Source organism: Alternaria ethzedia (assembly GCF_023757985.1).
Source record: "Alternaria ethzedia strain BMP 0044 chromosome Unknown scaffold_11, whole genome shotgun sequence".
Classification (NCBI taxonomy): domain Eukaryota; kingdom Fungi; phylum Ascomycota; class Dothideomycetes; order Pleosporales; family Pleosporaceae; genus Alternaria; species Alternaria ethzedia.
The window spans coordinates 417,610-432,607 of record NW_026056204.1 but is presented as its reverse complement, the minus strand read 5'-3'; the positions used below and the strand labels follow the sequence as shown (position 1 = coordinate 432,607).

General features: G+C 54.8%; 4 protein-coding genes across 4 annotated transcripts; 3 read left to right on the top strand and 1 right to left on the bottom strand.

The window, feature by feature from the left end:
- Positions 1 to 2,043: 2,043 nt before the first annotated feature.
- On the bottom strand, positions 2,044 to 4,623 carry J4E87_005394 (uncharacterized protein; the record flags this gene model as incomplete). Its single annotated transcript, XM_049377007.1, has 3 exons — positions 2,044 to 4,332; positions 4,381 to 4,566; positions 4,621 to 4,623. The coding sequence occupies 3 exons, from the start codon at positions 4,621 to 4,623 to the stop codon at positions 2,044 to 2,046; spliced, it is 2,478 nt and encodes an 825-aa protein (XP_049233232.1).
- A 3,491-nt stretch (positions 4,624 to 8,114) lies between these two features.
- On the top strand, positions 8,115 to 10,119 carry J4E87_005393 (uncharacterized protein; the record flags this gene model as incomplete). The annotated part of the gene is made up of 2 exons (XM_049377006.1): positions 8,115 to 8,190; positions 8,261 to 10,119. The coding sequence occupies 2 exons, from the start codon at positions 8,115 to 8,117 to the stop codon at positions 10,117 to 10,119; spliced, it is 1,935 nt and encodes a 644-aa protein (XP_049233231.1).
- Positions 10,120 to 10,913: 794 nt separating this feature from the next.
- Positions 10,914 to 12,065, top strand: J4E87_005392 (uncharacterized protein; the record flags this gene model as incomplete). Its single annotated transcript, XM_049377005.1, has 1 exon — positions 10,914 to 12,065. The coding sequence occupies one exon, from the start codon at positions 10,914 to 10,916 to the stop codon at positions 12,063 to 12,065; it is 1,152 nt and encodes a 383-aa protein (XP_049233230.1).
- Positions 12,066 to 12,613: 548 nt separating this feature from the next.
- J4E87_005391 (uncharacterized protein) lies at positions 12,614 to 14,663 on the top strand (the record flags this gene model as incomplete). The annotated part of the gene is made up of 3 exons (XM_049377004.1): positions 12,614 to 12,703; positions 12,753 to 13,072; positions 13,373 to 14,663. The coding sequence occupies 3 exons, from the start codon at positions 12,614 to 12,616 to the stop codon at positions 14,661 to 14,663; spliced, it is 1,701 nt and encodes a 566-aa protein (XP_049233229.1).
- Positions 14,664 to 14,998: the final 335 nt, after the last annotated feature.

The following is a 14,998-nucleotide window of genomic DNA, read 5'->3' as shown; positions in this document are numbered from 1 at the left end:
TGGAGAGTTTGTACATACATGGTGGGAAGACGTCTGGTTAATTCTTTTTCTTATATATGTATGTAATAGTCAAACCTGTACGAGCTTGCTCGATTTCCTTCTTGGTATCTAGTAATATATTCTTGTCCATGCTTGCACTACATTACGATTTTGCTTGTATGATCATCCCTCCACTGTCCAAGCTTTCATATTACACTTACTGAACAACATCGGTATGGCTTTGGTTGTGCGTTGTCAATATGTACAACCCAAACTATGTGATCGGTCTTCCGTACCGAGCTTCAAGCAATGGTCACGTAGTCGAACTCCGACTCCATACGCATGTTCGTACAACATCGCATCGTCCAACTCATCACACGTGCTCCCTTCAAAATAGCCGCTCAAGCTACCACCGTAACAGCAACAATCTCCGCGCCCATGGTCCATCACTACCGACACTACCATGACTTCGCGCTCATGTCACGACGCACCAGAGATTTTGACAGCTGTCAGTACGACCTTGCCTTGCAACGTGCATCATCTAGTTGGAAAAGAGTGCACCTATGCAGGTAGCCGCTGTCATTCGCACGTTGGTGCTCACCTAGGAGCACCGAGAGAGAGGCTCTGAGATTAAGCTCCTTGGTCGCTGGCATGGACTTGTGCGATGGTGGTGGAGAAGATGGGGATTGTGCTATCAAACTTCTCGGCGAGGGAGCGAGTCGGAGGTTGTGCGACGCGGATTGAACGTCTGTTTTGCCTACGAGCTGAGCTGAGAGTGATGAAACCTCGGAGGAGCGATGGAAGTAGAGATGAGGTTGAAGTGGTGTACGGCTTCAGCTCCGCCCCCCCCACAGTCTCGGACACTCTCCAATAAGTCGATATTTCGCATATTCGTTTCCAATAAATATCATCCCGTTTCACCGAAGTCACACAAACATCTCCAAGATCCCAATGAATGCCCTGTCGCCGGACCGTCATATTGCCAAAACTCCACACTCAAAACTTTAATCTGTCATTTGATGAGTATCGCAATATCAAACATTTGTCACTTTCCCAGCCCAATCCAGCCCTGCGGTAACCTAACCGTCCAAGGCATTTAACAACATGCCTTGTCAACGAACGGTTGAGCTAAACGTATCGCACATTATCGCTTAGCATGTCACATATCGGGTGACGTTTCACATGCGAGTGATGGAGGTTCATGCGCGAAACCAAGCGAGCGGGCCAGACGAAATGTGTGTTTTAGGGCCTTAAAAGATTGATTTTAGCAACGGAAAGAATTTGGAATAAGAACAATAAGTAATGGATCATAATTAGCGGTATTATGTGGATACATTGACTATATTCGTGATTGACGTATTCGGGGGCCGACGTGGTTTCGTGATGGGGCTGCTTTCGGCCGGGAGAGAACAACGCACACCGCCGGGGCGACCCCACGAGAACAACGTCGGAGACCGAGTGTTTTAAAGAAAGTGACGAGCATGGATGTTTCGGAAGGCGGTGATGAAGTGGTGAATCACAGCGATGGGTGGATGGAGGAAGAGTTTGTAGTATGACGTTCATTCGTATTCATGAATAGTACCTAGATGTTCCTTCACCTTCCCGCCCCACACTTGCATCCATCTCACTTCATCTCAACATAAGGACAGCTTTTAGACAAAGCAAAAAATACCACCCAATTCAAGGAGTGATTGTTGCAAGACCTCCACGCTCGAGCAAAATGACCAAGACATTACCATGTTCAAACCAAAGAATAACCAAATGTTCCCTGACCTTGCGGCCCCGCTCAGCGTTCCAAGTCTTTAGATGTATGCAGTAGTGAAAGTAAATATATGCTGCCTCCAAGAGATTGGGAGAAGACACAAATAACAGTAACATGCAGGATGGCGCAAAACAAGAAGAACAACGGAAAGGGTATAATAGCGGATCATGATCGGACTGAGGAAGAGGAGATTGCGCAGAAACCAAGAATAGACAAAACATACGCTCGCTTGCTAGACCAAAAACAATTGAAACAAAAACAGACTAGTAAAGGAATGTGTGATGGTCATGTAAGTGTAGCCATCACATGTTAGCGCCATTGACATTGACTTCGTAGCCGTCGCTCTTAGCCTTCAAGGCCTTAGCCAACATGAGCTCACGCATCCAGTCAATTCGCTGGTCTTTGGTAGTCACAGCAAAGTGCTGGACCTTGCCGTTGGGCATCACCTTCTTGACATCGCCTTTGCCGGGTGCGGCAGGCACAAGCTGGAACTCAAAGGCAGGAGTAGAAGCAGCTGACTTCTCCTTGTGATGACCCGAGGAGAGCTTCAGAGCCTTGAACTTGGCAGAGAGCTTGTTGGAAGCGATCGATGAGCATGCTACTGCGTAGTCGTCCACGTCGATCGTCTGCAGTGCGGATGAAGATGGCAGCTCATTGGGATGCATAGCTAGCTGTGTGCCCTGGAGGCGGAAGTGGTGGTCTTGCCATTCGTGACGCAGGAGCTTCGTGCGGCGCTTCTTCATCCATCCGTGGTGGTTCACTCCCTTGTACACAAAGCCTCCCTTGTGCAAAGGCGCAATCGTGTCACTAGCTTCGCTGGCGAATGGCTGGGTAGCCTTGAGCGGCGACGAGCCAGCGCTGTCGCTAGTACTGACCGAGTCGTCGAAAATGGTTCCGCGCAGGGTGTCGTCGTCTGAGTGGGCGGTTGGGCTGAACACGCGATCCTCAGCAAGCGCCGGCATGGGCAACGAGGGGCGTCTTCGGTCGTGACGCGATCCAACTCTTTGGATTTGGGGCTGGTACTGCATGTTCGGAGGCACGGACTGGCTTGTGTCGCGACTGAGTGGCTCCTGTTGCACAGCAGTCACAGGAACGTCCATCTCGGAGAAGGGCGTGCCGAACCGGTAAACGCCACCTGGTGACGCTGTCCTACATGGCGAGAATGCGGTGTCGGGTGCGAGGTACTGTTGTACTGGGACTCCTTGGCGTGGGTTACCAGCCGGTTGGGCAGACATTGAACGTGCGGGAGGAATCGTCAGTTTGGGAAGGCTCTTGAGGTTTGAGTGAGGTGCTGGCATGAACTCTGGGGGGTGTAGAGCTGGAGTTGAGGGTGAGCGACTGAATGGATCGAAAGACTTTGTTGTATGCGCCGATGTAGATGCAGAAAAGGCTGAAACCTGCGGGTAGTGCGATTGCTGTGGTATCACCAAGAAGGGACGAGGTGGGTATGATTCTGTAGGTGGGGTTGGAGGAGCCTCGATGGGGGTAGCGCTGACAAAGGGCTGCTGCTGGCCTTGTAGGGTGAGGAATTGTCGCACATTGTCTTGCGGGTCGCGTTGCTCGAACTTCTCTAAGTCTTGAAGACTGAAATCAGGTAGCTGGCCAGGCCCAAGGACGTCGGACGATGCTACGACAGAAGGCACCACAACAGAAGGGGTAGCTTCTGAGTTCGGGCGGTGGACGTTCTCGACAGCGTGCTGCGCTGTTTGGGGGTTGCCTGGATCACCCGCGATGAAGATATGACCACCTTTCTCGGGCGAGATCGGGAAGCCGTGTTCCTGTTGAAGTCTGGCAAGTTGCCGTTGTTGCTTCCTCCATTTGGCGCATCGTTCACCCTTTGCGCACACGTGTGGCTTGGGAAGCAGCTGTTCAATCGCTACAATGGAGACGGAATGCGCAGGTGTGATAACATCGTCTGTCATGTGGTTCCCTCGCAACTTATCACGTCGACTAGCTTTCCGGCCCTTGCTCTTGGACCTGTTTCGTGCCTCTGTGCATGGTCGTTCAATGTCTTCGAAAGGAGTCGGGATGGCTGCTGGGGCAGTTGGCGACATGAGCCCGTCGGCAGTGCGCAGGGAATCGATCTGGTTCCACAGTTGGTGTCTCTTGCCAAAGGACTGAATCTCCAACTCCTTCAGGTCGTCGAACTGCAGATCCAGGAGTACCGCACCGGAGATGTCGTGCTCCATGAACTTGTCAATTACATCGTCTTCAAATCCGTTCTGATACATCCAGGTAGCAACGTCTTTGGAAGTCCACGCGCGCACTTCAGCGTTGTCCAAATGGGCAACGGCGAGAGCGATATTGTTGTACTCTCTCTGGGGGACAATCGTTTCGGGAGTGGCCTCTCGGAAGGAGGTTGGAAGACGAAGTGGAGTTTCTTTTGGCAGGAGAGGCGACATCTGCATTACTTGACCCTCGTCAAACGGAAAGTCGCTGGACGACACTGAGGCGCGGAAGAGGTGTGGTCCCCTGGGGCCTTCTACTGACTTCCGTTCTGGCCAATAGGCGAACTGTGGTCGTACTTCTTCCGCAGGTGTCTGTACTTCCTCAAAGGTAGAAATTGTTGTTTGACTTCGTCTGTTGTCGCTCTTTGAAAAGTCAGTGCCGCATGTGGTGGAGGGCCAGAATATACATACAGATGAGCCACTGAACTCCTCGAATTCGCTAGAATCATCCTCGATATCGGTGTATGCGACACTGATGTGAGAAACCGGACGCTCTAGCGATGAGCGGGCCGTTAGAGCATTGGAAAAGAACGACTGTGTCTTTCCTCGTTCGAACATTTCCACGCCCGGCTCCAGCGGGGTGATGGGTGTCATGGCCTGCTGATCGGGATGTCAGAACCGCACATGAAGAGGACTGTGAGTCTAGCTTACCATGATCACGGGTTTGGAGCGTACACGCTCTGTGGGAGGGAATTTGGTTGTTCGGGAGGCTGCTAACAACTATTCCGGGCGAGTGTCGCGAGCATGGCACACACACAGTAACAGCACAACGATCGAAAACGGAGAAGGGACCCTTCGGGTGGAGAGCGCTTGAGAGTCTTTTGTAGAGGCTGCTTGGGCGCCGTTGACGGTGGGGGAGTGTGGTTCGACAATATCACACTTCGCAGCTGCACGAGACAGCGCATGCCTGCTTAAGCCGGCCACTGAGGCCATCGACTCGACGAGCGACACCGCTTCTCGGCCAATGTGAATCCGGGCCTTTCCCGCCCGCATGCTGGTCGAGGGTTAGGCTGGCGCTTAGACTCGAGCGTTGAGAGGGCGTGAGACGGCCCCCATTCGCTGGGCTGCAGATTGGCTGGCGGGCTAATTCTGCTCGATGAGGACATTAACTGCCATTAATACCTCGCAGCGCGGGCCAGACGCATGAAGAGGCCAGGGCCGTCACGGATCCACTCAGGATCAGGGTCGACGGCAGCGGATCGCGTCGCCGCTTGTCGAGTGCAGATGCGACGACGATCTGAGCTGGCCATGCCGTGCCCGCGTGCTGTTGGCTGCTTCGTGGTGCCTGCGCAGCCCCAGAGTACGTACCTCGGGATGTTTTTCGTCCAGTCGCATCATCACCGCCACCGCGACCAAGTCAAGTGACGTTCAAAATGACCTGCCATGACTTGGTCTCTCTGCGCGCGGTGTCGGTGAAGCTTCGGTTCAGAGCGTCGACTGGGTCCCAGGACTGTGGCTGGTTGAGGTCGCTAGCCGACAGCCTCATCAGCGACATGCAGCAAGCGATATTGGCACAACCATATCACATGCGGATGCGTTCCGTGCTCGACGGCTGTGTGCAGCCTGCAGCCGTGCGCGCCGCCGCCGACTCGAGCACACCAGCCTGTCGTCATCGCTGTAGTCGCGTTTTCCGAGCATTGCGAGCACTCTCCTGCCCGTCGGACCTACCTCGATGTCTCTTGCGTTGTCGTGCGACCTGGATGCTAGCACAATCAGCATGCTAGCACAATCCCCCGAACCTTGACTCATCCCACAAGCGTCCCCAGTGACCCACCGGCTATCTGCTACCGTTGCGATGCGATGCCAGACCGCCGCTCCGACCGTTGCACACCACCACCTAGCACCTAGCCCATCCACGACGGCTCGCCATGGGACCCTCATTACCTTGCCGACCAACGGTCGCTCGCAGAGCTCCTTCACCACGACCCCGTGACTGAGTGGTCCTGCGGCCAGCCGCATCTTTTGAGTCTGGTGTTCCACTATCACCATGGCCTCGTTGAAGCGTGGATGCCAAAGGCGAATCAGCGTGCGGAGACGACTTCCCACGACCAGACTACCAGACCGCAAGTTGTGCAAGCATCAAGCATGCTCCCCAGCAACCTCGATGAACCGCGCCAAGCTGAACAGAATTTCTTTCTCTTGTGCTACGTGCTGCATAGTTCGTGAAATACCAGCAGAACGGCTCCCGTCCCACATTTCCGTGCATTACGAAGAGTCACAAACTGCTCGTGAGCATCCGGCTCCGAAAGCTCTGCGCATGGCGCTCAAGACCCGGTTAGATTTTCATCACCACTACCACAAGTGGTGCCCGAAAGCGAGCGATGAAATTGTCCAATTGTGCCGTTGGCCAGATTGGCCATCTCAATCTAATCCGCCTCATCTTCATCACCCCAAGGAATCCAACAGGATGCATGGAAGGCAGTATCATATCCAGATACCGGGGAACGATAGCGGCTTTCAGCGGGAACATGACGGCCAAAGCATGAATGCGCATTGTCAGGTGAGCAATCCCGTGCATGCCCAACCGTCCGAAGAGGTACCTAGTCGCTAGAGGGCCATTCGTGGACTACCAAGTATTGATTGTAATTGTCGGTAACCAATCGCACGTCTAGCAAGTGGTATCACATCCCGAACGGGTCTCGCTTCACCTGTCTTGCAGGCATGACGAAGGTCGACTAATTATGGGCATTTACTTTGAGCCGGCAACATAATTAAGGGCCTATACTTAGCAGCGGCCCTTCCCTGTCACCCACCGAGATTTCCTTGCCGGTGGCTTGCCCCGCAGTGTAAGCTAGGACGATGGATGCTGTCATTGGATACACAGCTTCACTAGAGAAAGCTTGTCCTGCAAATTCCAACCCCGTCAACATGCACAAGCGACTTGCTTCGCGTGGGAGCGCACGCTGACTGGATGCCACTGCCTGTCGTGCCATGCTAACTCGCCGCGTTACTCGAAGGCTCACCCACTCTACTTCCAAGGTTGTCCTCTACCGCGTAGCTCGGGAAAACACCATCAACCGACCTGCCGTGTTTGGTCGACAATGCGGTCTACGTTTTCGTTCGCCTAGCTACTAGCTGGTCAAGTCCCGCTGTGGAAATGATCACGACAGCGTGCACGCGAATTGGGCCGCCTCGAGTCTGCGTGACTCTGCCCGCAAAAGCCCGAACGTTCTGGCTGAACGTAGCACAGGCGAATAGATTCGAGTAGCAGCCGCATCTCGTGGGACCACGAGTCGCTGTACCTCTGTTGGTGTCGACACGCGGGCAGGTACCAATACACCACGTACATGGGACTTGCAGATGCTATGCCATCATCTACATACTTGGCATACTGCAGTACGGGATCTGCACACTGCACAAGGCCACCAGTAACGTCCGGGCCGGCCACTTATCGCAGCCGCTTCATGTACTTCCTAGGCCGCTCTTGGACGCACCTCGATAGTGCCCCGCAAGGAGGTTGGCACAAGAGGGGATCAAGGCATACGGCCCCGGTCAGCAAAAACTCTCAAGGCGACATGGGAATATGCTTCCAGTACTAAATGGGTCATTTAACTTGCTAAAGTCGTTGCGGGGACCAGTAAGCCGATCGATAGCCGTGGAGATATACGCGCTAAGTGCTGCTGTTGGCTCTAGCGCGGCGGGTAGAGAGCCCCAAAATAGCTGGGAGCACAGAATGACCCCAAATGTCGACATCAGGCTGCACGCCAGGACTAGTCGTCCAATCAGTGTGCCGTGTGCGTGTGCTGCATGGCGTTCGCATCTCCCTCCCGTTGGATGACCACCCGGCCTGATAGCAGGGACTCCAATTATAGATTCAGCAATATTTGTGAACATTCTGCCGTTCGTGGTAGATATAAGGTACATGTCCTTCACTAATACTTCTCCACGCAACAGGTAGACCGCATAATTTGGTTCCGCTCCTTCCTTCACATCAAGCCCGCTGGTCAGGCTTTGAATACCCATCTTTAATTACGAGCAGCCCGGTCGAGCCCTGCCATCCTGTCCCTTACGAATCGTCCCGTCGCGCGTTAGTCGTTATTGCCGCATTGTTTACTGGCTTTCCTCATATACCACCGCTCTGGGTACATCAAGCGTCCATGTCCTCCTCGTCCGCTCCCCCATCCGCTACCAAACAGTCCTCCACCATGGTAGGGACTACAAATGCTGCTAATGCAGCAAAGCAACAAGCTGCAGCAAAAATGCACCGTCGTTCACGATCAGGTAAGGACCACCCTTTCGATGACATGCAGGGATCCTGCGCATGGACGGTTGACTAACGGGAGCTCTGCAGGGTGCTTCACATGTCGCCTGCGACGGAAGAAGTGTGATGAGGGCAAACCATCTTGCCGCGCCTGCAAACATCTTGGTCTCAAGTGCGAATACAAGAGGCCAATGTGGTGGAGCAACAATGAACAAAGGCGGACTCAGAAAGAAGTCATCAAGAACATCATCAAGCGCACCAAGCTTAATGAGAAGACAGCACAGAGCGGCGCAATGGGCACCAACACACCACCAAGCCTGTGCCATTCCATGCAAACTGCCGACACCTTCTCAGACGGTGTCAGCTGCACTCGCGCGCCATCTGTCGACTCCCAGAACTCGCTGGACTACAACTTCAACCCCACTGTCACACCCGACTTCTACAACTCGTCAATGCCTCCGCCAATGTTCGCCCCGACTTTCACCCACCCAGGTCACTACGTACCCTACGACATCGACATCAAGACCGAGAGCCAGATGTTCATCAACGACATTCCAACTCGTCGCGATTCCACACTGTCATCCTACAGTCACTACCAAACTCCGCCCGCTCACATCTATCCCACGGACGACTGGATCCAGAAAGATTACTTCGAGCGCCGCGAATCGTACATTGAGGAGCCCCTCGAATTTCCCATCTTTGACTACACTACCTACGGTGCTTTCAGCCCATCACACCAGCCCTCCATTCAGGTCGAAGACTGTGATCGCCATCTTCTCAGCCATTTCCTCGACAACATCATGCCCACAGCATTCCCAGTTCTTGAGACAAACCAGCCCGGCGCTGCGCAGCGCGATGTGATCATTCCAGCTCTGGAGTCCAACAAGGCTTACCTACACTGCTGCATGAGCATTTCTGCGCTACACATGAAGACCACTCAGGGACTTGTGGGAGAAGAGATCGACCAAGACATTCAACGGCATCGCGGAGAAACCGTTCAGCAACTCACTGCGGCGCTCTACAGCGACAGCCAGCATGGTCAGACTCTCGAGGCCGCGCTTGGTATGATCTTTTTCCAGTGCTCAGTCGGCCGATTCAACGACGGCTTGATGGACATCCCGTGGCATGGACACTTCGAAGCAGTCCAGAACCTTGTTCACAGGCTCGAGCTTCCCGCGCAGATGATCGCGATGAACGGACAAGCACACGCCCAGCCTCCCTTCAACATGACACTGGCTTCCTGGATCGACATCCTCGGCGCTACCATGCTGGGCAGGACACCATCTTTCGCTGACACCTACCGCGAGAAGCTCATCGCTGACGCATCATCTGGCCTCGCCGAACTCATGGGCTGTGAAGATCGCATCATGTACCTGATTTCGGAGATCGCTTGCCTCGAGGCGCTGAAGAACGAGAACATGGATGTTGTCCAGCTCTGCGCGCACATCAAGCTCCTCGGTGAGCAAATCAGCTTGACTGAGCCTCCCCAGGGATCGCTCAACAGCGCCTACACATCTACCGGCGAGATTCTCCCAAGGCAGCTTCGCCGCAACATGACGGCAGTGTACCGTCTAGCCGCCCGGATCTACTTGTGCAGCCTAGTGCCAGACTTCGACCGCACATCGGCCACATTCGTCAATCTGGTCAGCGCCCTTTGCAAGGCTATGGAGTACATTCCTGCCGGACCCGACGGATTTGACCGCTCCCTTGTATGGCCCCTTTTGGTCGCTGGCTCCGTCTCGGTGCAACAGTCAGGATTCCGCAGCATGTTTGCTGAGCGCTCCGCCCTCTTGGGCGAGGCTGCTAACTTTGGCTCGTACGGACGAGTCAAGAACCTCTTGGAAGAGGTATGGCAGGTCAACGACGACAACCTCGCGAAGGGCAACACCCAGAGTGTCCACTGGCGGGACATGATGCGCCAGAAGAACTGGGACTTTTTACTCATATAAAAAGCCTGGCTCTTCTGCTGGTATGCATCCTGGTCTGGTGTTTCTCTTCGCGAACTACATTCTCTCTGCGTCTGTCGCTTGCCATATCTCTTTCGACCACCACAAAAGCGCTTTGCTTATTTCTTTGCATATATTTTTCTTCACTACGATACCCCATTTTTGTAATTTGGATACCATTGGCTCCACGGGAGCAATGCAGCATTTCTAGGGCGCAGCAGCATCGACTGGGTGGCGTTGGAGGGACTTTACGGGTGATGATTTCACGGCCGAATCTGGGGCGTGTTTGGAAAGGGGCACATGGAGTGCATGGGAAGCTAGCGCAGCACCCAGGCGCCAACATGTATAGTAGAGTTGGATAGGGCTCGAGTGAGCGCCCATGGATGGAGGAGAGAATTGAAGCTGAAACGAGCGTATCGCTCAAGATTACAACGCCTCTTTGGTGCATATGTGACAGTGATTGGCTGCAGAGGGTTGCTGCTGAAGAGAGGCCTCTAATTTTAGCGAGAACATGGGGCGGACTGCGACGCTGCAAGTCGACGCGTACAGCAACGGACGACCAGCACAACGGCCGCTTCGAGTTTGCCATCCAAGTTGCAAGCAGGTTGCGGGGGCAGCATCTAGGCTCTGTCGACTGCATCGCGTTGCACGCCGTCGAGTGCGGGCCCGTAGAGACTACCATTTTGCCGTGGCCGTTATTAACACCTAGACTCGTATTCCGCCCCCACCCAGTTGTATAGACGTACTGCACCGCGCCGCCTGCATCGCGCCCTCGACATCCGAACTCCACCTTTGCCATGGCGTCTCCAGCGCCGGTTCCCTTCACCTCGCTCGACACCAGCACGCGGCAGCCAGCGAAGGATGAGGTCGAGTCGCCGAGCATCTCGAGCACCAACGCGCTTGCCCGCTACGAATACGAGGCGGGCCACGCCAATGCCACGACGGGCACCAAGATCCTCATGGTAGAGTGGGAGGACGACGACACGACGCGCGGGGTGCGCGGCGACTGGCACATCTCGTGGGACGGCAGCACGCGTGTGCTGCCGGCCGACGACCAGCCTGCCAACGACGTGAACCGCATGTATTTCCTGCTGCCTCCGGGCGTTGCGGTGCCCACCAGCGTCACACTCACGCTACGGCCCCAGGACGCTAGTATATCGCCTGTGGTCTGGCACACCAACCCTCTGCCCGCCCTGTTTCCGCCTGAACTCGGAGCCTCCGCGCGTGCAGCCGGCAAGAAGGGCGTGCTGCACACCATCTGGGCCAAGAAGCGGTTACAGGTCCTGCAGAAAGAGATTGAGGCCGAATCGCGCAACAACGTCGAGGGCATTGGCCTGCTCATGGTGGTGCAGGAGAAGGAGTGGATCGAATCAACGTTTGGCGTCAATGCCAAACCAGCCGGCCTGAGCATCTCGTTGGGGGAGCCGACGTTAGCCCCGATGAAGGGTCCAGCTAGCCCACGATCTCCAGGCGGAGGCAGGCTGATGGACAAGCTGGCTGGCCTGCGACTGGGCACGAGCGAGCGAGACCTCACACCGAGCAGCAGCACGCCGGGCTTCTCCAACCCTCTCTCACCCGAGTCCTCAGACATCGCCATTAGCTCCTTTTCCGTCTTCAAGGGAGCCAACCCGTCGGCACTTGCGGCGAAACCTCCACAGCAACCGCAGTCTGAGCCAGCAGCGCCACCTCGCAAGGTCGTTCCCCAGGCCCCGCCGCAGTTCATCACAGAGCAGCAAGGCGCTGGCATGATGGGTTCACTGAATGCTCTATCCGGCCCTGCGCCCATGTTCCAGTCACGGGATCCCCCTGGACCTGCAGATGAGGATGACAAGGACGACGGGCTGTTTGCACTACCGATAAGTCCGCGAAGCCCCGAGGTGGGAAAGAGTCCGTTTTCGTTTGCGGTGAACGAGACAGCCCCGTTCTTGAAAGAGGAGAGTGCCGTCTGAGTACTGTTGCAGATGAATCTACGGGTACATCAATGTGCAGCATGGGTGCGGTGTGTTAGTCACAGGGTCGATGTAGCCCTTTATGAAAGTGATACCTTAGTGGCTTTCTGCCGCTGCGAGAATTCATTCTAGTTGGAATCATCGAGAGTGATATTCCCATCATCATCACTGCCAAGATATAGTGAACGCAGCATGGTGATGTACACCGTGAATGTCTCAACATGATGTGGGCACCTCAACAACGAGTGAAACCGACAAAGGCCAATGTGTAGGAGATGCAATCCTCAGATATATCGCCGGTGACTGAGTAAATCAGCAGCGTAACTGTACATGGTGGCTGCAGACTAGGTGAAGATCGCTGCACGTACCAAGGCGCTAGAGGGCGTCGCTGACGAAAGTTGCCGACGCGATCTCAGGCGCAACTTCGACGCTCCCACGGTACTGTCGCAAAGCCCCCAACACGTCCAACCTCCCGTCATCCTCCGTCGCACTCCTCTCACCCCCGATCACGAGACACAACCCACCGGCACCGATTGACGCGCGACAAAATGCTCACCACCGGACGCGGCAGCATTGCCCAGATACACTACACGGGCGAGGAAGCTGCGGGTGAGATCAACAAGCTTCTCAGCGCGGTCGTGAGTACTGCCCCACCTGACCCCAACCACGTGCTAACACATGCTGTAGGTAGAGAACGAAGACGACTTTGAGAGATGGGAAGCGCTCGTCACTCGCGCCTCTGACCTCGAGGGCGGCGTCACCCGCAACTCCAGCCCATCCGCCATCGAACTGGTGCGCAACGTGTACGACTGCTTCCTGACCAAGTTCCCGCTCTTCTTCGGATACTGGAAGAAGTATGCCGACCTCGAGTTCTCCATTGGCGGCACTGAGACGGCCGAGATGGTCTACGAGCGCGGTGTCTCGTGTATCACACCCTCGGTCGACCTATGGGCCAACTACTGCACCTTCAAGATGGACACGTCGCACGACAACGACATCATCCGAGAGTAAGTCTTGCCTTTCCTCCCCTTCCCTCCTCCCGATTCGCAGGCTCAATCTCGCCGTAGCCAGCGGCAAGTCTGGCGCAGCCTGGCGTTGCGCCTGCAGACCTGACACAGTTTCGTTGCATGCCATTTGATGCACCCTCTTACTGCCCCGTTACAACATGCCCCACGAAAGAGCGAGATCGTACGCTAGAGTTCTGAAGTCGATGGCATTGCCGTCCTCTGATGGCACGAGAGGTTACTTTGCAAGATCACCCCCTCCTATCCCTCCCCATATTTACTTTCAACATGCTGACCTAATAGTCTGTTCGAGCGCGGTGCTCATTTCGTTGGTCTTGACTTCCAGAGCCACCCGTTCTGGGACAAATACATCGAGTTCGAAGAGCGCATCGGCGAGCCAACCAATGTCACCAAAATTTACAGCCGTGTTCTACACCTGCCCATTTACCAATTCGCCCGATACTTCGAGAAGTTCTCCGTCCTGCTTAACAGCCGACCAGTCGATGAGCTAGTCGACCCCGATACCCTCGAGGAGATGAACAAGGCGATCCAGCAGGAGAACCAAGGACAACCAGAGAAGCCAGCGCTTGAGATTGAGCGGCAACTGCGCAACAAGATCCACGAGCACTACTACACCGCATATGGAAAGACACAGCAGGAGGTGACCAACCGCTGGACTTTTGAGCAAACCATCAAGCGGGCTTACTTCCACGTCACAGAGCTCGAAGATGCCGAGCTTGAGAACTGGCGCAAGTACCTAGAGTATGAGGAGAAGCAGGGTAACTTTGAGCGCACTTCTTTCCTGTACGAGCGCTGCCTCGTTGCTTGCGCGCTCTACGACGAGTTTTGGCTGCGCTACGCCCGCTGGATGTTTTCACAGGGCAAAGACTATGCGGAGAACACAAGGATAATCTACATGAGGGCTAGCTGCATATTCGTACCAATCTCGGCTCCTGAAGTACGCCTGAACTGGGCGCGATTCGAGGAGAAGCTCGGCCGTACTTCTGTTGCACGCGATATCTACTTGGCCATACTCGACGAAGCCCCCGAAAACACCGAGACTCTCATTGCTCTAGCCGGAGTAGAGCGACGCCACGAAGGCAACGATGCGGCCGTCCGCCTCCTAGAAGAGCACATCGGTCGCTCAAACAACCACATCGGTGGCATACTAGCTGCTGAGCAGGCACGCATACTCTGGCAATGCAAGGGCAGCGTCGATGAGGCACGTCAAGTGTTCAAGGACAAGCACGAGCGCTTCCTGGACTCGCGCGAGTTCTGGGTCAAATATCTTGAATTCGAGATCGCACAACCCTCACCCGATCAGGAAGAGGGCCATACCCGCATAAAGGCAGTGCACGAGCTGATGCGCACAAAGGGACGCTTCTCCGCAGGCGTCTCAAAGGAACTCTCCCACTACTACATGGCTTATTTGATGGATCGTGGTGGCAAGGACGCAGCCGAGGAGTACATGCAGCTGGATAAGGACGTCAACGGGTATGTATCATCTGCTAAGAGCGACCCCTCCCAACTCCCATCCCAGAAGAAACGTAAAGGACAGCCTCACAATGCAGCAAACAAACGTCAGCGCAAGTAGTTGTGCTTTAGGTCTCCCCAGCACAGCGAAACTGCGATGCGCGCTGCTGGTCGAACCATGACTCTCTAGCGTCTATCATACCCCTTCTTGAACTTTTTAGTATTTACCATTTCCTGCACCTGCACGATCACTAGAAAACGTAATACACCACGATTCTCGGTCCTCTCATTATGCTTGCTGACATTGCGTGTTCAATACAGTGCAAAGCAGATCGAAGACGCCGCCACTGCTCCTCCTGTGCCTCAAAAGCCTGGTCACCGAAGCCGCTTCTAGGAGTGCGATAGTAACTTGGTATGCGCCTCTTCGATGCCCTTTCTCGTTGCTTGACTGACGGT